The sequence below is a fragment of the Ovis canadensis genome, chromosome 17 (genome assembly GCF_042477335.2).
Source record: "Ovis canadensis isolate MfBH-ARS-UI-01 breed Bighorn chromosome 17, ARS-UI_OviCan_v2, whole genome shotgun sequence".
Classification (NCBI taxonomy): Eukaryota; Metazoa; Chordata; class Mammalia; order Artiodactyla; family Bovidae; genus Ovis; species Ovis canadensis.
The window spans coordinates 62,693,442-62,721,207 of record NC_091261.1 but is presented as its reverse complement, the minus strand read 5'-3'; the positions used below and the strand labels follow the sequence as shown (position 1 = coordinate 62,721,207).

At 51.7% G+C, this 27,766-nt stretch overlaps 3 protein-coding genes across 18 annotated transcripts in view; 1 reads left to right on the top strand and 2 right to left on the bottom strand.

The window, feature by feature from the left end:
• MPHOSPH9 (M-phase phosphoprotein 9) overlaps positions 1-2,150 on the bottom strand; it is a 59,113-nt gene extending 56,963 nt beyond the window's left edge. For 5 of the 11 annotated variants that reach the window (XM_069557703.1, XM_069557702.1, XM_069557704.1 and 2 more), the window contains exon 1: positions 1,921-2,107. The gene's annotated coding sequence lies outside the window, so the exon portion shown is untranslated. Of the gene's footprint in view, positions 1-1,920 lie in introns of all 11 variants that reach the window. The other 6 variants (XM_069557699.1, XM_069557698.1, XM_069557701.1 and 3 more) reach the window with 3 other exon arrangements.
• On the top strand, positions 1,716-14,577 carry MTRFR (mitochondrial translation release factor in rescue). Of its 3 annotated transcripts, XM_069557709.1 has the most exons (5): positions 2,231-2,383; positions 3,119-3,168; positions 5,219-5,268; positions 12,273-12,573; positions 14,193-14,577. In XM_069557709.1, the coding sequence occupies exons 4-5, from the start codon at positions 12,292-12,294 to the stop codon at positions 14,424-14,426; spliced, it is 516 nt and encodes a 171-aa protein (XP_069413810.1). In that variant the 5' UTR covers positions 2,231-2,383; positions 3,119-3,168; positions 5,219-5,268; positions 12,273-12,291; the 3' UTR covers positions 14,427-14,577. The 3 variants fall into 3 exon arrangements, with proteins under 3 accessions (XP_069413811.1, XP_069413809.1, XP_069413810.1); XM_069557710.1 differs by lacking the exon at positions 3,119-3,168 and having other exon boundaries at positions 1,716-2,232; XM_069557708.1 differs by lacking the exon at positions 3,119-3,168 and having other exon boundaries at positions 2,222-2,383.
• A 2,161-nt stretch (positions 14,578-16,738) lies between these two features.
• Positions 16,739-27,481, bottom strand: CDK2AP1 (cyclin dependent kinase 2 associated protein 1). Of its 4 annotated transcripts, XM_069557712.1 has the most exons (6): positions 25,694-26,271; positions 24,563-24,716; positions 23,331-23,523; positions 22,039-22,136; positions 20,274-20,400; positions 16,739-17,559 (listed from the first exon to the last, which is right to left on the bottom strand). In XM_069557712.1, the coding sequence occupies exons 4-6, from the start codon at positions 22,105-22,107 to the stop codon at positions 17,492-17,494; spliced, it is 264 nt and encodes an 87-aa protein (XP_069413813.1). In that variant the 5' UTR covers positions 22,108-22,136; positions 23,331-23,523; positions 24,563-24,716; positions 25,694-26,271; the 3' UTR covers positions 16,739-17,491. The 4 variants fall into 4 exon arrangements, with proteins under 4 accessions (XP_069413813.1, XP_069413814.1, XP_069413812.1 ...); XM_069557713.1 differs by lacking the exons at positions 24,563-24,716; positions 25,694-26,271 and adding an exon at positions 26,443-26,562; XM_069557711.1 differs by lacking the exons at positions 23,331-23,523; positions 24,563-24,716; positions 25,694-26,271 and adding an exon at positions 26,946-27,481.
• Between the last annotated feature and the right edge of the window lie 285 nt (positions 27,482-27,766).

Below are 27,766 nucleotides of genomic sequence, written 5' to 3'. Positions count from 1 at the left end.
ACCGAACTGTACACTTTAAAAGAATAAATTTTATGGTGACTTGTATCTCAATAAAAAATCTACAATAACAGTGATTTACGGAAGTAGCAGTAGTAGTTGAAAGCAGGAGAAGGGGACAACAGAGGATGAGACGGTTGGATGGCATCACTGACTCGATGGACATGAGTTTGAGTAAGCTCTGGGAACTGGTGATGGACAGGGAAGACTAGCGTGGTACAGTCCATGGGGTCGAAGAGAGTCGTACATGACTGAGCGACTGAACTGAACTAGTATTTTTTTCAGGTAACGTTTCAAAACTTTAGGTGCTTAATAAGCAAGGTTCCAGACACAATTCTGTGTAATGATTGGAAAACTTACATGCCTTGTTCATTCCTTTAATACATTCTATCAAGCATGCTTGTTGATTTATACCATAAATAGATGAATGGAAACTACTTACTATTTAACTTGGTATTGAAAACAGCCAGTTAAACTGTTAATAATGCTTGTTTCCCCACTGAAGGTGGGGGTGGAAGGAATGCATTTTGCACTATATACTATATACACAGAGTACTTTTAATTACTTTTGAAAAAATAAACTATTTGCCAGGTCTGCTAAAATTTAACTGAAGCTAGATGTACAGAGGTAAACTGGCTCTAACAAGTCAATTGCCTCCTTTTTAAGGAATTCATGTACTTAAAAAAAAAAAAACAAACAAGCCAAGGAATAACAGAGGGAAAAAAGAATAAAAGAAAACCTATGCTGCTGACAAGATGGAAGCTTTAGGGGACGCAATAGAGGAAAATAATTCTGGTTCCTCTATGTTCCCACTTTCTACAGCCTGGTTTTACAAAGCACAACGTTGAAAGAAAGCATCAGCTCACAAAGGAACCGTTTCCTCCAGGGACAGGTGTGAAGGCCAAGGGTAACCCGACCTAGCTAAATAGATTTCTCCCCAGTGACTCAGCCCATCACCAACGACAAAGGGTACTGACAAACTCAGGGGCCGCACCTTCCATCTGGCAACGAAAATACCTGAATTCAAATCACCTTGCTCTTCCACCAGGAAAACGCAAGCTCTCTGGGGACATGGATCTGCATGCAACCCCATCTATTATTTCCCCCGTTGAGTTAATCCGGACGCAGGAGACCCAGTTGAATCCTGAAATGTGATAATGCCTCCCCAGCAGAGCATGGGGGTGGGGACAGGGATGCGGGGGGGGGGGGGGGCGGGGGATGAGTTTTTTTAAAAAGATATACAATGCAGAATTTTAAGAACCTGATGGAGATGGATATAAGAACAGAGACGTTTTTGTATCTCCCACAAACAAAATATGACGCTTTGGATGCTCCCAGTTCCAAAAGGGAAAAAGGGAGTTAGGGGGAAAGGGAACGATTGATACGGGGTCTGCTGAGAATATGAAAGTTAACTAGGCGTTCTGCTTTGTTGGGAACCCGAGAAGGGGAAAGAAGGGATGATTTCAGGTTTTGAGGCCAGATTCTGACATTTTCGCGCTGACAGCCAGACCGCCGCTGCTGGTTCTCGCCTAAATTGTAGCCAGCGGGGAGGCCGGAGTTAAAACTCTCGGTGCAACAACTACATTACTGATTCTCAAAGGAAGCCCAGGAACCTGGTCAAAAAAAAAAAAAAAAAAAAGAAAGAAAAGCCAAATCCCTCAAGCCCCCCGCCCCTGAGGAAGAGGCGCTCAGCGATTGGGCCGCGCGGGTGTCACTCAAGGGCACAGAGTCTAGAAAAGGCGTACGGACCGGGAGAAAGCCCCCACACGCCCGCGGGCTCCGGCGGGGTGGTGTCGCCTGACTGTTGTCTTCCCCCGCCCTAACCCATCAGCACACTCAGGGGTCCGCTGGCTCGGTGTCCTCGACGTCGCGTCCCCTGTCCCTTGCGACTGGCAGCTCCCCGCAGGCCGGCGGCCACTTACCTGGCCGCCGCTCCCACTGCCGATGTCAGGGTCGGGCGCTCGGCCTCTCGCGACCGTTAAACTCGAGGGAGCGTGCGCGCGCCCGGCGTCTTGGTCACGATTGGTTACTTGGAAGGGGGCGGAGACGGCCGTGCAGCGGCGCGCGCTTCGTCTTCCCCCTTCCTGTCCCCCAGCTCCCACCAGAGACGGAGGTCAGCCGCCGGGGAAACGAGAGGGGCGGGGCTGCTGTCAAGTCCTCTCCTCTGATTGGCTCTCTGGGAACCTACGGCAGCTACGCGGGAAAGACTACTTAGCTTCCCGCATGCGCAATAGGTAAGACGGGGGGGCTGGCTCTCAGGCCTGAGGGCAACTGCGGCTGGAGAGCCGCGCGTGCGCAGACCCGGAAGCGAGTTAGAGATCCCGCTCCTGAGGTGATTACTGTTCCTCCTGAACTTTGGGGGCGGAAGGCCATTCCTGAGGTCAGGTAAGCGTCTGTGGAGAAGCTCGGCATCCACATCGTTGCCCACGATCATCAGGGGCTCTGGAGAGAGGACTGGGAGCTGGAATCCCTGAATTTCCCTGTTTTGCGACCCTGAGTCGCGCCGCCCATTGACCTGGAGGCCCCACTGGCGGTGAGATGAAGCCGGCCCCGACACCTGAACTAAATTGTCCCTGGATCTGATTTACTTTAGGCTGGTGGGGGGGTCAGCACTGGGCTCTTAACGGACTTGGGGGGCAGGCGAGGACGAGAGCCCACCGTTATGGAGAAAACAGTTCCACCGAAGCCGGAGGGCAAATGGATTGATGCTCATTTACTTGTTCGGCAGAGCCTTGGGTAGCTGTGATCATGCAGCTGGGCCTGTTTTAGGCATTGTGAGGGTTTTGCTCCTGCCAAGCCTTTCGAAGGACCGCAGAGAACCCACGTCCCTTCCCGTGGGCCCACCAGCCCATCTCATACGCACTGTTCAGTCTGCGTTTTTCAGACGAAAGTACTTTACTTCCAGCTCTTAGATTTACCTCTACGTGTCCTGAACCCCCAGTAAAGGCACATCGCTAGCCCTGTCCTTAGGTGTGCCTGAGAAGCCAGGATGCAGGCAGAAGGATGCAGGATGCAGAAGCCAGGAGCAGATGTTATTTGCCTTTGGAATAACAAGTGTGCCAAGAGGCGTTTCATCTGATCAGAGCCTTGTAAAAACACCTAACAATTTTGTCTCAACAGTAAAAATTCATTCTCTCCAAAATCTTATCCGTGTATGGAAGATCTTAAAGGTAAATAAATCAAATCCTCCTCCCAATTGTGTTAATCCACCAATCAGTGCTGTGTTTAATACTTACACTAAATCAAATTACTTTTAAGCACAGGGCTCTATTTTCAATGTCTATATTTTCAATGTCTATTTCAAGTCCATCAAAAAAAAAAAAGGCAGTTTTACCACTAATTTCAGTCGGTTAAAAATCTATAATTGAGATACTGTAGAATCTTGCACTCACACAAGAATGGGAGAGTGGATTCCTGGGACAGCTCCAGGCAAAGGGAGGTGTGTTTCCTTCAAGAAAAATGTTAACCCCAACATCGGGAGTACTGGGTATTAGTTCCTAATCATGCACTAGGCAGGAAAGCATGGCTTTTCGAAACAGAATCAGATGGATTTTGTTTAGTTTCAGTGCGTTTCTTTTTTTGGCAGTGTGATTTTAGGTAACTTTCAAAGAACCTATTAATCTGTTACTAATTAATAAGCCAACATGTTCAGGAGCTAGTATTCTGATTAATCAAGTTATCTTGTTAACTAACTGATATGAAATATTTTGGTAAAGGTACTCACACCTTATTTCTTAATTTAAGCTCTTTGAAGGGGTCTAAATTTTTACAAATTCAGAGTGGAAATTGCTTTTGACTAATTGGACTAAAAAGCAGCTTTATGAAAATAACTAGGGAAGAGAAGGCTTTAGAAATACAAGTATGTGCTGTGTGTGCTGTGCTTAGTGACTCAGTCGTGTCCAACTCTTTTCGATCCCATAGACTGTAGCCCGCCAGGCTCCTCTGTCCGTGGGGATTCTCCAGGTAAGAATCCTGGAGTGGGTTGCCATGCCCTCCTCCAGGGGATCTTCCCAACCCAGGAACAGAACTCAGGTCTCCTGCATCGCAGGCGGATTCTTTACCATCTGAGACACCAGGGAAGCCCAGTAACTATTCATCTAATTTAACCTCCCTCTTCTCATACTGGAGATTTTGCATTACTTATGTGCAAGGTTATACTAATATTTTATGGCTTTATAAGAGTGTGATTACCATATGACTTTATTATAACATCATATTGCTCAAGTGGGGCTTCCCAGGTAGCTCAGTGGTAAAGAATCCACCTGCCTATGCAGGAGCCACAGGAAATGTGGGTTCAGTCCTTGGGTTGGGAGGATCCCCTGGAAGAGGAAATGGCAACCCACTCCAGTATTCTTGCTGGGATAATCCCATGGACAGAGAAGCCTGGTGGGCTACAGTCCATGGGGTCACAAAGAGTCAGACACAATGGAGCGACTGAGCATGCATTGCTGAAGTATTTCTCTTTTGCCATGAAGGCTTCAAATGACAGTTTTGAGTGGAGCTCCTTGATTCGGATAAGATTAGGCTATTCAGTAATACTGGCTATTAGCGGCTTGAGACATTTAATGTCTGTTAACCAGGGTGTTAACTTGGTGTCAGTAATTCTTACATCCAAACAGCTTGTCATTGATGGGGGTTGGGGGCAGGCTGGCCCCCACAGGAAAAATTAGGAACTCTAAATTGGACTATGAAAATGAATGGAACATGAAAATGAATGATGAGGTATACATTTAAATATGTTATTTAATATCAGGTGTACATTTTTTTTTACCTTTCCTACCCCTCATAATTTTTCTTACTATATCAGATAATTCCTAAAGATCTGTATGTTTAAAGCAGGACTTGCTTTGATGAAGGTAGTTTTTATCTTTCAATTTGAAACCAGCTGGGAAGTCAAGCTATATTCTCAGCATCATAATTACCTCTCTGGCACTTGATTTCATAGACCACAATTATGACCTCACCAAACAGCGAGTCTTTGGTGATCACATGGTCCCCAAGTATTTCTTAAATTGGACCATACCAAGTAAAATAGTTTGCAGGTCATGTTCTAGATATCTTTTCTCTGAGCTTTTAAAACATAAGTCCATGAAATAATCCGTTTGCAGACTGGGCTTGTGTTTTGTCAGCCAGAGGTTGCTGAGCTTTGTGTGCTTTGGAGCACCACGAAGTGCTTTAAATCTGTAGCGACCTGTGCAATTTTTTTTTTTCTCTTCCTAGGTGGTATAACCTCCATTTTACAGATTTGGAAACATGGCCAGAGCTGCACAGTGAGTAAATCATGGCATTGAGACACTGACTCAGGTCATACTGACTATAGAGCAGTATGGCCTGTCAGGGACAAAAAATCGAGAGAAAGGGTCAAGAGAAAATTGAAAATGAGCTCATATTCTTTAAGGAGCTGGGGGAAGAACAAAGGGGTGGGAAGGACAAATTTAGTTTAAGAAAATGGAATGTTCTTCCAAAATAAGTCTTCCTGAACTATTCCACATAGTATGCATCTCATCTTTTATTTGTGTGAAATACAATAATGTATTTGAATGTGGTTTGAAAACAGACATCCTAAACAAATACAATGCATCATTAATAGAGTCTTTGCGACTTTTAGAGAAAAGTGTGGAGTGTAATCATTGCTGCTTTTTTATGTGTCTGTCTTATTTTAATAGCATAGTTGATAAATAACAGAGTTCCTGTTAGGTGCCATAAATAGAAGAAAATCACAGTGATGCACCCAAATAGGACAAGTGTAATTGTGGATTCAACGTTTTCTGTTTAAAAAAAACACTGCACGGGCTCCTGGTATTGTATGAATTGAAAGCTTTTCTCCTTATCTGCTTTATTAGTTGTCTCTTGGACTGGGCGGCAGTAAGCCTGTTGAATCTAAACCAAACTCGGGAGTGGACTCCTTATTCTCTTGTCCTCTGTCGTCAGCTCTGTCCTTTTGACAGCTCTGTTATACTTTCCTGCTCAGTCCATTGTGCTTTTTTTTTGAGAAATAGTTCTCTGGAAACACTTACTGTGGCTGGATGGTGCTTTCTCTTCAGTGGAGAACCCCTAGCCTAGGAAATGACAAGGGTCTGTGTCAAGCCTGAGCCACAGTTCCCTGGGGTTCTGTTTGGGGATGTGTTCTAGCCCTCATGAGGATTTGGGTTTCCCGGGTAGCTCAAACTGTAAAGAATCTGCCTGTGATGCTGGAGACCTGGGTTTGATCCCTGGGTGGGGAAGATCCCCTGGAGAAGGGCATGGCAACCCACTCCAGTATTCTTGCCTGGAGAATCCCATGCTCCAATCAATTGGGTTGCAAAGAGTTGGACATGACTGAGCGACTTTCACTTCACTTCTTCATGAGGATTTTAGGTAACCAGAACAAAAGCTTCAGCTGGATGTGAAAGGGAAAGAAAGGGTGCTTTCTCTTTACTCCCATTCGGCAGGGAACACCAAAACACACTTTTATGGTTTTTTTCAAATGTATTTACTTATGTATTGGCAGCGTCAGGTCTTATCTTAGTTTCAGCACACAGGATCTTCCTTGAGTCATACAGAATCTTTTTCTGCATCACATAGACCCTGTAGTTGTGGCGCGGGCTTAGTTGCTTCATGCAAGTGGGATCTTAGTTCCCAGACCAGGGATCGAGCCCATGTCTCCTGCATTGCAAGGTGGTTTCTTAACCACGACCACCAGGGAAGTCCCCCAAACACACTTTCAAAATATAGATGATTATTATTAAGCATTTCTCAGAAAATCCTCTCTTAGCTTCTCGTGCCATCAGCTGGCCATTTTGTCTTTTTAAAAGCTCACTGAATTGGGTCCTTCACTGTTGATAAGATCATTGTTTTTGAAATCTAGTTTATCTCCTTCAGGAAGGGGAAACAAGACCATGACTAAGCAGGTAAACAGCCCTGCTGCATTCTGGCCTCAACTTCTGAAATAATATCAACATAAAAGACAACAAGCTCTGAAAAGCAGCTGGAAGAACTTGCTAATTCCTGTGTCCTTTGCTTCTCAAACTTGAATGTGCTGCTGAATCACTTGAGGATCTTATGAAAATGCAGGTTCTCATGTAGAAGGCCTGGGGTAGGACCTGAGATTATTCACACCCAACAAGCTCTCAGTGCGCTGCTGCTCTGTGGACCACACTCTGATTGCAAGACTCCAGAACTCCCTTAGCCATTACAGTAGCCATGAGCACTCATGGCTAGTCCAGACCGACATGTGCTATAAGCGTGGCCACACCTCAGATTGTGCAGACCTCATATAACAAGGAAATCTCAATAATTTTTATAGTGATCACATGTTGACCTAAGTATATTTGGGATGTATTGGATTAAGTAAAGTATATTGAAATTTACTTCATCAGTTGCTATTTATTCTTTTTAGTGTGGCTTAGAAAATTTGGAATTTCACACGTGGCTTGCACTGTATTTCTATTAGACATTGCTGTTCTAGAACATTAATGCAATAGAAGCAACATTTTTGGTGTTCTTTTTTTCAGATGACCCAGTTTCTCAATCCCCTCGTGACCGTTTCACCTGCTCTTTTTGCTCAGCTCGACATTCATTTCATTCTTTTCTCCAAATGTCTTTCCTCTCTTGCCTGTTCCTTCCCTTTCCACCTTCTCCACCTCCATCATTGTCAACACGATCCTAAGACTCTTACCCAGCAGTATATAATCCTAAGAGCCAGGACTGCAGGCAGCAGCCACCTTACCTGAGAGCTGGTTAGAAAGGCAGGGTCTCAAGCCCCACCCCAGACCTAATGAGCTGCGTCCTGTTTAACAGGATCCCTAAGGGATTTGTCTGTGCATGAAGGTTAGAGCCATGAAAACGTTAACTATCACCTTTCCTATTATTGTTGTGGTTTAGTCGCTCAGTCGTGTCCGACTCTTTGCAACCCCATGGACTGTAGCCCTCCAGGCTCCTCTGTTCATGAGATTCTCCATGGCAAGAATACTGGAGTCAGTTGCCATTTTCTTCTCCAGGGGATCTTCCTGACCCAGGGATCGAACCTGCATCTCCTGTTTGGCAGGCCGATACTTTACCACTGAGCTACCTGAGAAGCCCCATCTTTGCTAAAGCACCCCATTTCAGTGAATCTCCATACCTGTTCCTTTGCTTAGGTTGGATGATTCCCTCAAGGTTGATACACTAAGAAGTTGTGTCTAAGAGAAACTAGTACTCTATCTTTCTAAAACATCATCAGTGAATGGTAGGCAAATGGCATCCAGAAGGTGGGTCCAGAGTTAATCCTGAGGCTTCCAGATTCAATACCCTCTCTGTGTCTAAGACGCACAGGCAGTAGCCTCCCCTTACCACTCTCCAGAGCTTTTGAGCCACTGGTGAAACAAGCCTCACCTCGTTGCCCTTTGTTTAAAATCTGTGTGTGCTCCAGTCACAGGCCACGTTCCAGAGCAGAGCATGCCACCCCTGAGCTAGGTGTCTGTCTTGGTTTGGGCTGATCGTGTAAGCCAGAGGAGGGACTCTACTGGCTCCTATCAGGAACAAAGGCACCTAATAGGATGCAGCTTTGAAGTCCTGGTAACCAGCCTTCCGGGTGACTTGGGGGCACAGTGAAGTCTGAGAACCACTGCTCTCTGGCGTCTTGTCCATGTTAGGCTCTGGCACATACCTTACTTACAGACGTCTCCATTTCTGTTTTATGCTGCAGTCTCAGACTCATTGAGGCATATAGTAGATGCTGAAAATATTCATGGAGCAAATTAATGTTCCCTGTTGTAAAGGCATCCGCCCTCTTATCTCCAGCTTGACCAAGTGAGAGAGCACGGCTTTAACCTAAATTGCAGTCAGCTGTCTAGCGCAGAAGCTGCCCTCCAAGGAAAAGCAGAGCGGAGGGGAGTCAGGGTGGAGACCCCACCCAGGCCTGAGGCTCACACCAACAGGAAGGAATCCCGGCTTGCTGTTTCCACTGCCGGTTTCCCCTTACACTGCTTGTTACCATTTCTCTTTTTTTTTTAATGTCACGATGAGCTCTAATTTGAGCTGCTTTTATTGTTCCCCAAAGACTTTGGGTTGCTCGGTGGGTATCACAAAAACTGAAATCCAATCTGTATTCTTCTCTGAGCTTGGGGGAAGTGGAGCCACGGGTGTGTTTGTCATTTTTAGCCATTTTTGGAGTCCAGCCAGAGCTCCAGGAGATACTCAAAGTATTTGGAATCATCTGATTGGCCGCTGGAATTAGCCGTTAGACAAAGCAGCCAGTAACTGAACACTGGGGACCTCCGTGAACTCCAGTCCGGTGGGAGACCTTCCTGTGTGTGTCAGCTCTGAACTAGGACAGAAAGGTAGACTTGAAGCACATCGGGCTGGCGACAAAGCAGCTGATAAAAGTGCTCTCCTCCTCTCCACCCTTTGTCTGGGAGTTTCGCCCTGTCTCAGACCTCTTTCCTTTTCTTTGTGGCCAGACTATATTCTACCGCCATCCTGCCTGGTCAGATTGCCTAACGAAAGGGCAGCCCCAGGAGAGGCACTGGGCTCCTGTTCCATGAACCGAATCCAGGGACCAGACACTAATACACAAAGGAATTCTGTTCTGTAGACTGAAAGCAGAAATAAGGGGAAGGAAATTGTGGACATCGACTTGGTCTCACTCAGTCATTTATAGGGGAGTGGATTCTTTGTTGTAGAGATGGCAGAGAAAGGCTTTGTCGTTCATTTTTTCCTGAGGATGCTTCTGACATATTTCACACAATAAACAGAACCCATTTTTAAAGCACCACTTTCACTGGCATACTCTTGTTTCAGAATACCTCCCCTGGTAGCCACGGAGCATCTTATGAACCAACCCCGCCTTAATTATCACCCACTGGGACTGATGGAACGTTGTTCTTTTCACAAAGAAGATACGAGTTTAGACCAGAGGTTCCTAACCTCCCAGGGGCTTCCCAGGGGCTCAGCAGTAAAGAATCCACCTGCATTGCAGGAGCCACAGGAGATACGGGTTGGATCCCTGGGTTGGGAAGATCCCCTGGAGGAGGGCATGGCAACCCACTCCAGTATTCTTGCCTGAGAATCACATGGACGGAGGAGCCTGGCCCACTACAGCCTTTAGGGTCGCAAAGAGTCAAACATGACAAACGACTGAGCACACCCGCACGCCCCAACCTCCAGAAGCTAAGGCCTGATGATCTGAGGTGGAGCTGATGTAATAATAGAAATAAAGTGCACGATAAATGTAATGCACTTGAACCATCCTGAAACCATTCCCCACCCCTGTGGTCCATAGAATAATTGTCTTCCACGAAGACAACTGTCTACCAAAAAAGGTTGTGGACCATTGGTTTACACCATAGTGTCAGTTACAAGATTGAAAACTAGCACTGGCCTAAAGACTGAAAAGTACATTTCATTTCATTTGTTTTCCATAGAGATGAAGAATACTGTATTCATTCTGGAAACAACCCATGTCATCTGTACTGATAACTAAGACAGGCACTTAGATTTCAGAAAAATGCACGTATTTGCAAGGAAGCCACGCACACTAGCATGTTTCTGCCATAAGGTCACCTAGAGATCATGTGGGGCCCAGTGGACGTCAGCCATCAGAACTTCTGGTGGCTGAAAGGTAAATGAGCCAAGAGAAACCGAGTGAAAAATAACTTGGTGGACGTTAAGTACTTTCGGCTGAAGAAGTTAGTTAGGTAAACTCCAGTTCCTACCTGTGCTAGAGACCAGTTGCCATGAGCTAGAATGTACAAGGTTTCAAGTGGTGAAAGAAGCTGTCTAGAGCCTCACAAGAAGCAGTTGTTAGAGGAATACATAAAGCAACTACGATTTTAAAAAACAACTCTACATCTCTTTTCAGTGTCTACAGAATCCTCAATCAAGAAGTATTTAAGTGAGCGGCACATTTGTACTTCCCCAAATCCACCTGGGTGATTTTGCTAAAAACCAGTCTCATACGCTTCAGGATTATCAACAAAGCCCTTTCCAGAATACTACTGTTTCTCTGATTTCACTCAAAACCTGTGTGGGTTGCATGGAGAGGGCTTGCATGCATGCCAAGTTGCTTCAGTCATGTTGGACCCTGCAACCCTATGGACCGTAGCCCACCAGGCTCCTCTGTCCATGGGATTCTCCAGGCAAGAATACTGGATTGGGTTGTCATGCCCTCCTCCAGGGGATCGTCCCTACCCAGGGATCAAACCTGTGGCTCCTGCCTTGCAAGCAGATTCTTTACCGCTGAGCCTCCGGGGCAGCCCCAATGAAGAGGGCTTATTCTCCTGCATTTTTCAGATGAGAAAATGGGCCAAGGTTGTGACACACACCGCTGCCCCGTTCACGGAGAGTATGTAGGCCTCTGAAAATTGACAGTGCCTTTCAGATCTTCTGCCTTCCCTCGAAAAACAGCAGAGGCTTGTGGGACTCACCACATTGTCATGGCTGTTATTCTCTATTCATTTGTCAATGAAGACACTTCAGCTGTATGCTAGTATTGAGTAGTTATTGAAACCTCCCGTTCAGCAGCTCTCGCATTCTTCTTGAACACCTTCTCTGACTGGGAGAAATTCTGTGAGCTCCGTGAAGTCCACATCTTGCTCTCTCTGACCTCATGTCCCTCCCTCGCCCTTGCCTTTTACTTTGAACCTAACAAGCACCTTAATAAAAAATCAGTAGATTTGGTAGCACTAAAGATGAGTGCTGGTTGGATCCTTTGATTGGCAGTGCTTCTGAGGGAACAGATGTTCCTATTCAAATCCATGAAACTGGAAACATTAAAAAACAACAATCAGGACATTGATTGATAGTGATAGTTACTGCATCAGACTGTTTAAGCCCAGCTCTAAAACAGACCATCACATACTGTCATCTTTTCATTTTGATTTCAGAGATTCTCACACACTTAAATCATGTCACTTGACTCAGATTCTGAGTCTTGCTTGGTGTCCTATGGAGTATTTCCTCATCAAATTACAGCCCCGTGCTTTTGAATTTCACACTTGCAGCCTCTCCTTCCTGAGAAAACGGCACCTCTGGGGGCTTTGAAGATATTTTTGGTCCGTTTACAAGAAAATATTTACCAGCTGGCAGGGCATGTACTGCTGTGCTGAGAACACTATAGACAATGCAGGGCCGGGGAGAGGTGTATGTGTGTGTGGCCGGGTGTCCTGTCTGCACGGATTTCCTAAATCCCCTGCCTGCCAGATGGGTGGTGATCCTTTGAACTGGTGCATAAGAGGTGATCTTAGAACCTGAAGAATTATTCATCTAATCTTGAGAGCAGACCAGGCTGAAGGGCTCTCCTCTCTGTCTGATTCAGGTCCTGAGAGCCCCTCGCCATGAGTACCTTGGGTCTGTTCCGTTTTCCTGCCCCACTGACCAGAGTGTGCCTGGTGCCCTGGGGACTCCGGCTCTGCGAGAAGCTGCCGCTCCTGTCCCCAGGAACGATGGCCACTCCAGTGCAGGCGGCCGGCAAGAAGGACTGCCCGACGCTGCTCTCCCTGAACGAGCATGAGCTTGAAGAGCAGTTCGTGAAAGGCCACGGTCCAGGGGGCCAGGCAACCAACAAAACAAGCAACTGCGTGGTGCTGAGACACGTGCCCTCGGGCATCGTCGTCAAGGTAGAGGAAGGTGGTCTCAGGATCCCCTGATTTCTCCTGAGTGACAGCTGTGGCCCCCAGCAGTAGGGGGACTGTGGGTCTCAGGCCTGGCCCGGCCCCAGGAGCCCCCTCCCAGGATCCTGAGCAGCTGCACTCTTACTGCTGCCGTCCTTGAACTTGGCAGGCCCCACAGTTCTTGTCAAGCCACTGGGCTGCAGAGGGCTCTCTGTGGCCCTGACATGGGCTCCGGGCCCCCGAGCAGCCTGCAGGCCCAGGCTGTCTGCCAGCAGGCTCAGCCCTTAGCCACCTGGCTGATGACTCAGATGGCTGCACCCTCCATGTCTCTCCGTCCCCCCTTTGGTAAATGTCAGCGACACTTGCCCTTCTGGAGAAGGACTGAATGAGATAACGAGGCAAACTGATGTCAACCCTCAGCCGAACAGGCCAGCAGACCCTCCTGAATGCAAAAATCCAACCACTGATCTGAACATCGCCAGCCGTCAATACATGCTGCACTCTAAGAAAGGGTTTACTGCTTTCTCCTGTTTCCTGGTTTGGTAGTGGCCTCACTGGCCACCGGTCTGTCCCGTGGCCCCAGGGCCCTGAAGGCAGCACAAGCCTCGAGGCACAGTGGAGAGAGGATTGGCAGGTTTTCCTACACCAGTGTTACAGTTAGCAAGTACTTACGTATCACGTGAGCATGTTGCCAGCCGGCCCTGTTCTGAGTAGCTTCACATTCACATCAACTCTTAATCTTTATAAGCCCACGCTCATAAGGTGGAGCCTGAGGCCCAGAGAGGTTCCTCCAGCTGCCAGAGTCAACTCAGACCAAACCCAGAGTCTGGTCCTGACAGCTGTTCTTTGCTGCCATATTTCTGAGCATATTAGTTAAAATCTCAATCATTTTTCATTTCCTCCTCAAAAAAACTGTTATTCATGAGCAACAAATAAAACTCTGAAACCTGACATAGTTAAATTTGTTTAACCTGTTTCATGTAGCTCACTCCAAAGTTGCTCGAAATGTTATCTTTTCACCCTAATAGCGCATGCGTGCATGCTAAGTCACTACAGTGGTGTCCAACTCTGCGACCCTATGGACTGTAGCCCACCAGGCTCCTCTGTCCATGGGATTCTTCAGCCAAGAATACTGGAGTGGGTTACCATTCCCTTCTCCAGGGGATCTTCCCAACTCAGGCATTGAACCCACATCTTTTACATCTCCTACATTAGCAGACAGGTTCTTTACCACTAATGCCAAAAGGCTATTTTCCTCCTTCAAACAGAAGTTTATAAACGGGGCACACAAGAGGGCTTGCTTAGACATACTGGTTGACATTTCCAAAATTATCTGGGGACTTTCTTTGAAAGCTATTGTTACTTCTAAACAAAACAACACTCCAAATATTGGCAGAGTCACAGTGAAAGCCATGTAACAGCTGGGGTGTGGGACTGGGCACAGGCTGGGCAGAGGCAGGAGGGGGCTTGGCCTTCATCCTGCTGCTGACCCGCTGGGACTCCTGACAAGTGGCTTTGCCCCTGCGGGCCTGACCCCTCTGTAAAGGGATGAGGTTGTCTAATGATTCCCAAGGTCCTGCCCAGGACACACCAGCTTTCACATTATGAAATATCATCTCTTACAGTGCCACCAGACCAGATCCGTTGACCAAAACAGAAAGCTAGCTCGGAGAATCCTGCAAGAGAAAGTGGACGTCTTCTACAATGGCGAAAACAGTCTCGTTTGCAGAGAAAAACGCGAGGCAGAGAAGAGAAAGCAAGAAAGAAAAAAAAGAGCAAAGGAAACCCTCGAGAAAAAGAAACTCTTGAAAGAACAATGGGAATCCAGTAAAAGTGCCCGAGAGGACTGCAGGTTCTGACTGAAAGAACCTGCTGACTGGCCTCCAGGGTGGCGGCTTTCAGAGGAGAGTGTGTGTGCTGGGCCCCAGAGACAGCCAAGTCTCTAAGCGGCAGACAGACTGTCACGAATAGAGATACAGACTCTGAGAATAAAACTATAAAGAAACACAAGGAAGTCATTACTGGAGAAGGAACGGGGCGCTTTTGTGGGGGAGGAAAGGTTATGGTGACGGGAGGCTTGAAGGGCGTCCCGGGCAGCTGCAGAGTCCTCTTTCTTGACCAGGGCGGTAAGTAGAAGCATGTCCCTTTTTAAGCTATACATTTGTGTGACTGTATCATATTTTATTATCAAAAGTGAGAAGTGAAAGTATTTTTGAAAGAAAAACAGTAACAGACTTTTTATGGAAAAATGATAGAATTGAGTCAAACAGCATTTTTAGTGCCTCCTTGTCATCCTCTGGGACATCACTGATCATTGACACGTGGATGTCCGTTAGCGTCATGTCAGGTTAAGAGAATAAAAGAAAACAAGATGGTGGAAGGAAGGTTTACAAGTTGGTACTCCACCTGCCCATTTACCCCATTAACTTAATAAACTGTTGGCAAGTGGCCACTCTGGTGAGGAAATACACACGTCACTCCCTGTATGTGGGTCTACAAGTAGTAGGCTTATGAGAGATGAGGTTTCAGAAACCTGGTTTGTGAATTTGCTTGATACCATCCCTCAAGCCAGAGTTAACCTTACAGATTGTTGGTGGGGAAGGGAGGAGGGTTAGGTGTGGTTATTAGCTTGGTTTATTAGAACCCATCCGGAGTTTATGCAAAAAACTAGGAAGGAAACAAAAACCACGAGGTGAGAAGGCCACTGTCAAGACACAGGGCCTGCCTCGTTGCTTCACTTAAGACCAGACGGCATGGTGGTGGTGGTGTAGTCACTAAGTCACGTCCAACTCATGGGACCCCATGGACTGTAGCCTGCCAGGCTCCTCTATCCATGGGATTCTCCAGGCCAGAATACTGGAGGCAGTTACATTTTCTTCTCCCGAGGATCTTCCCGACCCAGGAATCAAACCTGGATCTCCTGCATTGCAGGCAGATTCTTTACCAACTGAGCTATGAGGGAAGCCAGCTGCACGCATCCCAGTAAAATGACTTGTAAGGAAACCAGGTAACGCTCTTCTCACCTGGCAGTGGCCTGGTTTGGAAGCTCAGCTCCATGCAAGGCTCTGGACCTCTGGCCACAATGTGCAGGGCCTGTCTGATCTCCACCCTCCTTTTAGAAGGTAGCCAAGAGAAGCATCTGGAATGGTACATGAGAGACTGTAACAGTGGATGGGAAACGGGGGAGCTTCAGACGAGAGGGACAGGCAGTTTAATTTCTGTCTCCTTAAATTTTTGTGAATTTCTTATCATGTCCATGAAGGAGATGCAGACAAGCCAGCTCCCTAATATCCAGCTACTGGCCTTTAGAGTAGTCATAGCTGGGGCCTGGCCTCATACCTGTAAAACTGACCACATCCCTCCTGTTAGTCTTACCTCTCACCACAGTAAACCCTCATTACATGGGAATCAGTGCCTAAGGAATACAGGAAGGATGACCTCACAGTCCCTTTGGAAGACACTCCTGGGGTTCCCATGGGTTCTCAGGACATCCAGGCAACCCACTTTTCCCAGCACCAGGACAAATAGTTCTTACCATCTGGTGAGAACAGGGTAAGTAGCCAGCTGGAGTTTAGTAGCTGCATTATATGGGGGGGAAAAAATGCTCACAGTATAAGTTCCCAAACACAGAATGGCCTAAGGGAGGTGAGCTCAGAAAGGGCAGAATCAAGGGCTTCCCTGGTGGCTCAGTGGTGAAGAATCCGCCTGCTGACGCTGGAGACACAGCTTCTACCCCTGATCTGGGAAGATCCCACATGCCACGGAGCAACTAAGCCCACGTGCCACAACTACTGAGCCTGTGCTCTAGCACCCAGGAGCCGCAACCACCGCGCCCCGGTGCCTGTGCTCAAGTGAAGCCACTGCAGTGAGAAGCCTGCGCACCGCAACTAGAAGAAGTAACGCAGCCTCTCCTCTTGCTCTCCTTCCTGGCGCTCACTTACACCTGCTGTCGTTAAAATGCATCCACTGTGCAGCTTCACCCGATCCTTGCCTTCTGACTTCCCCAACACATCCCGTCCCTGGCCCATTGTGCTACTGACCCTGTCACACAAAACCTTCCTGGACCAAGTGGGAAAATGCCCTTTGACAGGTCTCTCCCTCCTCTCACTGAGGAGCTGTTTTTTTTTTAAATATCACCAAGAATTCAAGGAACCCACATCGTAATACAAGCTGTTAATGAAAATAAGCTTTATTACATCAAGTAATAAATACAAAGACGCAAACAGTTCCATTTTCTTCCAGATGTTTGGGTCAACCCTCATAAAAGGCAGAACTGAAATCTACATACAGTCTTAGGAAAAATTTCACGGGTCCTTGTTAGGTTTGATTTGGGAGGTTGCTCTTTCTTCTGTATTTATAACTTGTGCATTTTAGAATGGACTTCAAAGCACTAATAATCATGCAAATATGCTTAAGCAAAAAAGAAGTTACATTAAGCAGAATCTATACCGTATGGCAGACGAGGGGACTGGCTACTAGGTTAAGTGTGCTGTCAAGTCCGTACTACTGAAAAACTTCAAGTTGTATCAGCTTGTGGAAAGGAACACAGAACAATCTGGGTTAACATAAATGTATTCAAAAGAAAACCAGACACTGGTATCTTAGAGTCAAAACTAGTTTGCTGTAAGAGAGGTAACTTCTACGTGCATCTTTTGAATCAACGCTTTTAAAAAAAGAAAACAAAACCACAAACACCTGGGAAGTTCCTAACTATTTCAAATGTAACTCCTAATCAATTTCAAAATCTTTCCTCAATCTTAAAGAGACTGTAGATTCAGAGCCTAAGTGAACATGGGAGGGGCAGGGGAGGAGAAACTGAACTGGTTAACCATTTTGAAAACAAGAGTTTCATCTGAACAAGGGAGGTGAACCGTAACTTCTCCTCTGGGAAGAAGCTGGAAAACCTTCCAGGCTCAAAAGGCAGCTAGGACCTGGCGTTCCGCTCCGTTTCAGCCAGGCACTCCCGCACCAATCCTCGGGCATGGATGATGCCTGGAAGAGAAGCAGAGACGGGCGTCAGAGGGCAGCACCAACTCCAGGAGTGGAGAGCAGTCCTTCCGCAACCAGCTGCAGAAACCTCAGACTGGAGAGAACGTGGGACCTGCGTTCTACGACCCAAACCCCATCCTATCCCTCAAAGCCAACACTCCTCGTCACATCTCCCTTAAAGTATTTCTTCCCATACTCAAGATGACAAATCAGCAAGCTCTTTTCTTGACATTACTCGCTACACAAACCATGTTACCATCCAGATGCCAGGAATAAGTGTCTCCACCCAAGTTCTTTAAGTGAGGACCCATGATAGAGATTGCAGGCCAAGTCGCTTCAGTTGTGTCCGATTCTTTGCAACCCTATGGACTGTATAGTCCTCTAAGGCTCCTGTCCATGGGTTTCTCCAGGCAAGAATACTGGAGGGTTGCCATACCCTCCCTCCAGGGGATCGTCCCAACCCAGGGATCGAACACACATTTTTTGTCTCTTGCATTGGCAGACAGATTTTTGACCACTAGTGCCACCTAGGAAGCCCACTATGGAGCTTTCAAACCATTATTTTTCCTAAATTCTACAAAGGACTTGGGAGTGTCAGATAGCCTGCCCAGATCTGGGCACAAGACGAAGGCTCACTCAGTCCACCCTGGTCCACTGCTTCATCCTTTCTGCTAGGGACTGGTGCCATCTACGATGTGATTTTCCCCTCATCTTTTATCACTATGGTTTGGCAGTTATCGTTTGTTTGGGTTTTGTTTTTGTTTTGGCCTTACTAAACTTCATGAAACACTTACTTCATTTTAATTGACACCAAGAATCTATTCCTTCTAAGAGCTGACCCCGAGAGGGCCCTAGGAATGACACCCCACATCACTCAGGTATCCCCACCTCACAAATCTTAATCCCCAGAGCTTCTGAAGACTTTGAGCAAAGGGCGTATGTACAGCCAACCATCACAGCTGCTGCACTCTGCCATCATACCATGACAGAGCCAAGACATTTCACAAGCGATGGGTGTGACCATGTTCCAACAAGTCTATGCTTAAACCCTGAAGTTTGAATTTCGCAGAATTTTGACATGTCACAGAGTTTTTTTCCATCGTTAAAAACCACAAATAGTTCAGTCTCAGGTTTTGGCACCAAAAAACAAAACAAAAAACATAAATAGGAACTTCCCTGGTGGTCCAGTGGTTAAGACGCCACACTTCCACTGCAGGGGACGTGGGTTCCATCTCTGCTTGGGGAACCAAGACCCTGCGTGTGCTGCGTGGTGCAGCCAAAAAACAGAATAAAAAAAACACAAATCGCATTCTTGGTGCCTGATTCCCCATGCCCTAGGACCCTCCTTCCTTGCTATGATGTAAACTTGGCAAGCTCTCTCAGCTACTGGTCAGGGCAACTGTGGGACTAGGTGCTCACCCAGGATGTGCCCTGCGCCAGTTGCTAGGTGTATCCATGTGTTGATCTGAACTGCCAGCTTTGCTGGGTGGCTGCAGATAGCTCTTCAGACAGACTCTGGGGCTCAGCATTTCCTCAGGCATGCCCAGTTAGGTAACCAGCACTCAGTTTACCAGGACTGTGGGCCGAGTGATGCCCCCATGACCCCTGCGGTTGGGCTGGGGTCAAGCTCATTCTCTCCCCCAAGGCCTCTTCCAGCCCCTACTGCCAGCCTCCCCTCCCTACACCAATGCCTGTTATTCTCTGATCTGGCTTTGCAATCAGTCTCTTCACATAGGTAGTCACCACCTGTCCTCAGCCAGCCTTGCCCATCACTAGAGCCGTGGCTTGATTACCACCGTGGCCCCCCTGCCGTCACGCCCCAGATTTACAGCCACAGAATGTTCCCCTCTCGTTTTTCTCCAAAGTTGCTTCTCTAACCTTAAAAAAAAAGAAAAAACCCTCCTAAAATTAAATTCGCACATAAGCCACCATGCTCTGAACTGCTACCTTCTAAAATAGAAATCCTTTTCTCCTCTCCTCTCCACTCCCCTTTCACTTCGTGAAGCAGCAACCAACCTATTTCACTGCCTTCCGAAGTCAGCTGGCCAGTCACATCTTCACGTGAGTCCCTTCCTCCCGGTGACACCAGCCTTCCGCCCTCCCTCCCTCTTCAGTCACGAAAGAACTTCAAAGTGCTCTCACCCTCTGCCCCACACCCCTCCTTGGGGCCCTGCTCCAAAGAGGACAGCACAGGGCAATGCAGGCCCCTTTGGCCCCAGGTCTCCCCCCTAGGGGGGGCCCGCTGTACTGGGCTGCCTGGGGCTCCCAGGACCAGAGTCAGCCAGTGGGAGTGAAGCAGGCATGAGGCAGAGCTGCGGGATCTGGGCACAAAGGCTTTTTTGGGGGGGTTGTGCAGCCTATGGGATCTTGGTTCCCCGACAGGAATCGAACCTGCACCCCTCTGCAGTGAAAGCATGGAGTTTTGACCACTGGACCCCACCCCGCCCAGGGAAGTCCCAAGGCTTCCCTTCTCAGATGCCGCATCTGACAATTGGCCGCCAAGCCTCTTCCCTTCAGATCCCCCAGGAGGGTCTAGCTCATGTTGCCTCAACAGTCACTCTGAAACAAAATGAGCACCCCTGTGCCACAGGGGATGCTTCTGTCTGCCACCCTCCGTTTTCCCCAAAAGATCTTTCAAGACAGGTAGAGAGCCAGTGCCGGGGGTCAGCCAGCAGAAAGGTATCACCCACCAGGGGAGTCCAGGGTCCATGATTTACCTCGTTTTAGTCTCTCCATCGCACTCTTGCTGCCCGCATAGGTGGGTCTGATCTCCTTCCCCAGCTCTTCGATAATGGCCAGCAGCTCAGCATATTTGCTCTGGGGCACCTGGCTGTTCCCAGTGCCCTGCAATCAGAAAGGAAAGTGTTCAGAAGGATTACACCCAACCTGACCCCAGTGCCACAGTCAGGACCCCAATGCATGCCAGTGGCACAGGGCCAGGGGCAGCGGGACGGAGGGAGGGCGGCCCAGCCCAGAGTCCCAGGGCAGATGCCTCCACTGCGGCCAGGCACGTCCCCTCTGCGCAACAACTACAGACCAGGGAGCTGGCCCTCTCTATTGTCCCTGTAACTCAAGGCCACCGCCCAGCAGTCTCCAGAAGGCCCTCTGATCATCTCAAATAAGGAAAAAAGAGTCAACAGAAAGGTGATCATTGAGAATTTCCTGGAAGGAGCCACGACTAGGCAAGTGATCCCAGGAGAGCTGGGGATCCAGGGTGAATGGCTGAGATGGACGCCACACCTGGGGGTCAGCAGGACTAGAAAAACTGCCAAGGCCACCCAGACAGAAGCCAGCACGTATTTAGAGTCTCCCTCCTCCCCACACTGGCAGGGTCCACCACACAGAAACCCTTTCCTTCCAGACCCCCCTCCAACTGCCCCCAGCAAGCACACTGATCAGTGGGGCCGAGTTCCACCAGCCTACTCGGGCCTCCCCCCCTGCAACCAGCTGCATCAGGCTGGCCACCTCCCCCCAGGGAGGCCCTCGCCTGCTCCCCCCGCCTCTGCCGCCTCTGCTTCCTGGCCTCCCGGTCCTTCCTCCTCTCCTTGTCTGGCTCCTCGGCGTCCTCTGGGTGCCTCCCCTGGGCCCCTCGATCCTGCCTCCTCTGCTCTGGCTGCCGCCTCAAGGCCGGGGCGCTCCGGGGTCTGTCCAGGCTGTGCCTGGCCCCGTCCTCTAGCCACCACCTCTTCAGGGGGGCCCTTGCCCCCACCCACTTCCCCTCCGGGGGCAGGAGGGCCTGGCGGGGCATGGCAGCAGGCCGCCACCTCATCCCCCAGGGCAGGGCCGGCCTCCGTGGCGACCTCGGAACACGAGTTGCAGCCACGGGAGAGAATCTCTCGGCCGGTGGCGCAGGCGCCCTCCCTGCCCCCCTCGAGGCAGCACTTCCTAAAGAGGGGAAGCTGCCTCCACTGACGGCCCCCCCGACCTGAAGGGGAAAGTCAGTCTCGGCTGGTTTTGGGGTGGAGTGGGGCAGGGTCACAGCCCTGTGACCGATGGAACCCGGTGTAAAACTTAGGGGCCACCAGCTCTAGATGGAACCCACCTGGGCTCCACTAGGCTACAGGCCCCGTCCTCCCTGCTGGGGCCATGATCTTGTGGCGAGTGAGTGGGAACAGGGTCCCCTCCCCTCTGTCCAAGCTCAGATCCAGAGTCCAGGCCAGACCTCACCTGCCCAGGCAGCAGCACAAGGAGACCGGCCAGGGACACGCGTGGGGCAGTGGCCCAATGGGAGCGGTGGCTCCAGGACCGCCAGTGTCCCTGGGCTCTCCCACCCCTTCCTGTCACTCAGTGTCCCCCATGAACCTCTCGCCGCTTCTCCATTCCAAGGCCCTGAGCCCCGAACATGAGCCCAGCCAGGGCCCTGGGTTGGGGAAGCTGGGGTGACCACGCCATTCCATCATTTCTACTCCTTCCACTGCCTCCCCTCTGTGCCCAGGCCGCCCCCAGGGTCCCCCCTACCTCGCATCACCCCCGCTGCCATACCTGGGTGTAGCCTAGAGATGGCGGGCCGTAGTCACTCAGCAGCTGGCGGTACTGTGAAGACGTCGCCATGCTGGTGGAGGGCGGGTGGACGCTCCCAGCTGTAGGGGAGGAGACAGAAGTCGGTAATCCAGCAGCCTTGGCTAACTGTAGCCACTGCCAAGGTAAGGACTCTCAGTCCCCCTGCCCAGGACTCGTGCTGTCAACACTCGTGCCGTCAATAATGGTCTTTTGTCTCCGAGGACAAAGAACCCTCCTCCCGGCCTCCCTCCTCCCGTCCTCCAGTTTGGTGGTGGCTGACACTTGGCCTAAATGACTGACAGTAAAAAGTAGCTAACAGACCGCTGCCCTTCACACCCCCCACCCCAGCAGACATTGCTAATCAATCACAGAGCTCCTTCCCATTCATACCACCAAGGACTCGGAGCAAAGAAGAAATCTGCTATTCTCAGCCTAATCCTTTCAAGTCTCCTTTGCTGGGTCCTGCGCCTCAGAGGTTGACAGCCTAGGGAACCATGGCTGCCACAGAGCCCACCTGCTACTAAGGCTGGTCCACACTGGGGCTAAGACTTCCCAGGTGCCCAGACTTCTGCGGGACTACACAGTGAGGAAGACGGGAAGGTTTTGGAGTTCTGAGGCCAACCCTGGCCGGGGACTGGTGTGCATGTGTGCTTAGCCGCTCAGTTGTGCCTGAATCTTGGTGACCCCACGGGCTGCAGCCCGCCAGACTCCTCTGTCCATGGGATTCTCCAGGCAAGAACACTGGAGTGGGTTGCCATGCCCTCCTCCAGGGGATCTCCCCAACCCAGGGACCAAACCCACATCTCCTGCATTGGCGGGGGGTGGCGGTGGGGGTTCTTTTACCACTAGCGCCACCTGAGAAGCCCACTGGACACCGTGTCAGGAATCTGGAGCACATCATAGCCCATGTTATCCCTGGGCAAGTCCCTCAGCCTCTCTGAGCTCCCGTCACTCCTCCCCAAAGCGGGGACCAGACTCTTGCCAGTCTGAATCTATGCTTGGATGGCTTATGCCCCCCGAGGGGAGGAGTAAGACCCGACTTATGAATTGCCACACTAGAAGATGCTGTCCCTCAGCGGAGGGACCACGTGGGGCCAGGGCCTGGCTCAGAATGAAGTCTCCTGGATGGGGGATGGGGAGGTCCGCAGCAGGGAATATTCCAGCTCCAGCTCAGGAGCTGGAAGCACGCAGACCCATAATGGCGTCCAAGTGGCCATTAGCGGGTAAAGGATGTCCTGCGGAATTACAAACAGCAGTAACCATGGAGAATTTACCTAGCCCTCCTCAGCAGCGGCCCGCCTGCCTCCACGCCTGGCCCGGGAGTAGCTTTCCCTCTGCCTGCCGCCCCCGGAGCCAAACGGTCTCTCTCTCTCTCTCTTTCTCTCTCATGCACACAGCGGGCTCTGCAGACTTGGCCCCGGGGATGGACAGCTGGTGCCAGGCCGGCCAAACAGACCAGCTGCTCATCTGGTGTGGGCAAGGGGAGGGGCAGGAGAGGAAGGAAGTTCAGGGGCTCAGGCTGCTGGAGTTAGAAGGGGCCCTGGAACCCCTCACTGCAGAGAGTGAAACACAGACCAGAGAGGGTGGGCACTGCCCCCAGGCCACACAGCACAGAAGCAGCTAACACCTCACACCTGTCCCTCTGTCCAGGAGCTGGGGACAGTTCTGTACCCAACCTGACTGGCCCTGGATTTCTCCACTGGGGCCCAGATGCATGCCCAAGCATGGGATGCCCAGACAGGAAACACGGATTCTGCCACCTCTAAGTTGGGGACTGAGCACAGCACCCAGCTGCCATGCCTCTAAAAAGGGCTGCTCACACACCTGTGCTACAGAGCTACACTCACGTCTCTGACCTCCATCCGAGGCAACCATGGGTGTGCAATGGCCAGAGCAAGGGAATGTAGCGGGTGCCCCCCCCCCAGCTCCCCTCACCACATCAGCCAAACCCCAATTTCCTGGCCTTCTGATGTGGGTGGTGAGTGTGGTCTGGGTAGCTCAGGCTTCACTGCCCCAGGCAGGGTTCAAGTCCCGACCACTGCAAGTTCTTACACTTCTCTCTGTAAGGCTGGGATGCTAAGGCAAGAGTCGGGGAGGAGGGGTCCATGGCACTGCTCAGGTCTTCAAAGCATCTAGAAGATTCCAGCTCCCCGCAGGAAATGAGTGCATTCTCTGCCCTACCTCCTGCCCTTCTTCTCCTATTACTATATTCTGTATGTCTTGTCTTCCTGACCCATCCTCTCTCCTGCAGGCAAGGGTCTGGACTGGGAGCCAGGCCAGCTGCACCATACTGGGCTGCGGGACCTAAGACATGGCCCTTCTCTCTCCGGCCTCAGCTTCTCCATCTGTTTGAGGAAATAGTTCCCAACAGAATGTCTAAAGGCTCTAGAACCTGCTCCTCTACGGTGCTGGGTTAGTTCCTGAGAGAGGGAGAAGGAATGGGTTGCGGGCGTGGAAGCAGTGTGGAGAAGTCAGGCAAGAGCCCAGAGCTTGATTTTCCTGTCACCTGGGTGATGTGGTAGGCGACCCGACTCTGAGCCAGTCCTTTGCTCAGTGTTCAGAGGGGGGTGCCTGTGGCCCTGGGAAGAGTTGGCGCAGGGGCCCCAAGTTCCACTCATGCCCACAGCTTCCTGCAGACACAGGGAGGGCCGGCGGTCCAGCTGCCCAAGGCCAAGGAGAAAACCAGACAGGGCGTGAGCACGGTCGTCTCAGAGCATCGCAGACAATGCGCGCAGTGTGCGGGGACCAGGGAGGGCCCTGAGCCGAGGGAGGGATTGGCAAAGGCCAGCAGCTCCTGGGGCCAGGCGCGGCTCCCCGCCCCCACGCCAGACAAAGAGCGGCCCGGGCCTGGGGAGCTGGCGGCCTTCCCGCCACTTGGGGCGCCTGGGGGGGCTCTCTGGCGGGGAGGCGGGGGCTTTGTCTAACTCCGCCACTGCCACCGCCGGCCAGGCCGCGGCTTGGCAACTCGCGAGCAGGAGGCAGGGCTGGAGGGCGTGAGGGATGATGACAAGGAAGCCGGAGGAGCGGCAGTGGAGAGTCCATCTTGGATGCAAATGGCTCAGGGAGATGCGGGCTTTCTAAAGGGGTCCACGCGCAGGGCAGGGGGCGGGTGGCCCCTCAGCCGAACACCAGAGATCTGGAGACCTCAGCGCTCCTCCTGGAGTTTACCACAGGAGAAGGAAGACAATCTGGGCACAGGTGCTAGCCAGCCCAGAGCAGGGCTTCAGGGTGCCTAAGCGGGTGGCTTGCTCCCTCTGGGACCCCAGTCCCCAAAGGGCCAGGTTCAGGGTCCCTGCCTCAACTGCACCAGGGGAACCTGAGACTTCCTGCCCACCTGGGCCAGCGGCAAGACCCTCCACCCATCCCACCCCAGAGTCAGATGAGGGAGGCAGTGAGAAACATTGGCCACAAAGCCTGCCTCTTAAGGTGTGCAGACCCGAGAGATGAGAACATTTCAGCTGAAAATAGGGGCCGTTTGCTCTTGGGGCTCAGACAGAGCCCACACTTGACCAACTAAACTATCTACCCCCACAGCCATCCACACCCTGAATCTTAACCCTTTCCAATCCCCAAATCTCTGTCCAAGAAGTTAAACACACACACACATATATACACCTACGTATAGGTATATACGTACATGGACATACACTCAGTGCTTTTCTGGGGCGCCCTTCAGATTTTGGAGTTATCGAGTTAACATTAGAAGACAAGGCCCAAAACTTTCGGCCAACTGCCAGCGTGGCACTTCTGACCAGGGAGGCCCATTTCCTTCCTGCCAAGCCCCTGCCTCCACCCCTACCCCCATGCACCTCGCTTTTTTGGAAGTTTCCCACCAAGAGTCTAAAGGAGAACCTCGGTGAGAGGGGGCAGTCAGTCACCTACGAACCCCACAAAATTTTACCACCAGCCACACACATCCCGCGTGCCCCCTTGCCACACACACACCCCGCCCCCGCCCCGGTCTCTGAGGCAAGACCCCCAGACTCAGCCTAAAGCTTCCGGACAACTTATGCAGGAGTTTTCTGGGACCGCCCAGCTTCAGCCCCAGCACACGGAGAGCACGGCTCCTGGAGGAGGCCCCTCTAAACCTAGACTTGGGGGCTCCAAGCCAGGACCCCGGCTCGATGCCTCCCCCGCCCTCCGCCTGCAGGCAACTCCGAAGCCCCCGGTCTTCTCCAACTTCTCTCACTTCGTGCACGCCTGAGGGGACCTCCCGTGCGCCCCGTTTTGGGCACCTGCTCCCCCACGCCAGGCCGGGCGGGCGTCCACAGACCACCTCCCCTGCACCGCCGGTGACCCCAGCGGCCCCGCGCCCTCGGGAGCGGCTGCAACCTGGCGCTCTCGCCGCCCCGCAGCGCCGCCTGCGCGTGGCCCGGCCTTACTCACGTGCACCCCTGCCTCCCGGACCCCCCGCCCGGGCCTGCCCCTCAGGTCCCCAAGGGTGGACCCGCGCCCTGCTCCCGGCGCCCCGCTCCCGGCGCCCCCGGGCCGCTCCCGATTCCCGCCGGCAGGGGCCCTCGCCGAGCCGCCCAAAAGCCAGAGGAAAAAGGAGCCGAGAAAGCCTCCCCCGCCCTCGCTCGCCGCGCTCCCCACAAGCCGGGGCCGCCGGCGTGGGGGGGACCGCGGCGGCCGCCCGCGACCCGGGCCCCAGCCCCGGCCCGACCCGAGGCCCGGCGCGGCGCGGGTCGCACCCGCGAACTTTGGCAGCGCGCGCGCCGGAATCATGGCGGCGGCGGCGGCGGCCGCGCTGCCCCGGGCCGGGACCCGGTGCCCGCCGACCCCGGCCGCCGCGGGCTCCCGGGAGCCGAGGCCGGGGCCGGGCGCGCGAGCCCCCAACTTGGCTGCACTTGGGGCGCGGCGCGCGCAGCCCGCGGGGCGCACTCACTCACCGGCGTTGAGGGAGGCGGCAGGCATGTGCGCGGTCAAGTTCGGTTTGTAAGACATCCCCCCGAGCGGCGGGGCGCGCCGGGGCGCAGCGGGGCCCGGCCCGCGAGGGCGGCGGCGGCGGCGAGACCCGGCGGCGGCGAGGCGGTCCCGGCGTCCGTGCGCCCGTCCGTGCGCCCGCCGAGCTCCCGCGCACTTTTTGTTGTTGACGGCTCGGGCCGCACCGGCAAATATGGCCGTCCCTCACCCTGACACCCGCTGCAGTATATCACCCATACATCGGGCGGGCGCGCGGGCGCAGGGGCGGCCGCAAACTTTGAGCGGAGCCAGCGGGGCCGGCCGGGGCCGGGAGGGGGCGGCCCGGCGCGCCGCGGCCGGGCGTCAGGGGGCGGTGCCGCCCGCGGCCGCGCCCCGCGCCTCCGGGCGCACTCGGCGCCCGCAACTTGGCAAAGTTTGGGGGGCTGGGGTCCCGGCAGTGCCCGAGGCCCACCTGGGTCCCCTTCTTCTGCTGCGCTGGCGATGCCTGGAGATTTGTTGCTGTACCGATTCATTTTTTCTTTTTTTTTTTTTTTCTCTAAAGCTAGGTAGGATTGCGGAATTACTTTTTCGCCCCCCCCCCCTCCTTGACTGTGGGGGCAGGGATGGAAAATTACCTGGAGAAAATGGTGGCGAGTGGTATTTTTAAGCACGTAGATCATTCCAGACGCCGAGGTCTGGCTTCTCCCCAGAATAAGATCAACCAATTCCTGACATTGATTTCAAATAAATTTCACGTCCCTGTCGGTATTAAGTGGTTGTTAACCCCTTGGCGGCCTAGACTCCTTTG

Bases quoted from the DNA above. Each gene is read 5' to 3' on its own strand.
- CDK2AP1 (XM_069557711.1), bottom strand. From the start codon at position 27,000: ATGTCTTACAAACCGAACTTGACCGCGCACATGCCTGCCGCCTCCCTC. The intron at 22,137-26,945 runs GTGAGTGAGTGC...CCTCCCCTACAG, and splicing joins TGCCGCCTCCCTCAACGCCG to CTGGGAGCGTCCACCCGCCC. The intron at 20,401-22,038 runs GTATGGCAGCGG...TTCTGATTGCAG, and splicing joins CATCTCTAGGCTACACCCAG to GGCACTGGGAACAGCCAGGT.
- MTRFR (XM_069557710.1), top strand. From the start codon at position 12,292: ATGAGTACCTTGGGTCTGTTCCGTTTTCCTGCCCCACTGACCAGAGTG. The intron at 12,574-14,192 runs GTAGAGGAAGGT...CATCTCTTACAG, and splicing joins CCTCGGGCATCGTCGTCAAG to TGCCACCAGACCAGATCCGT.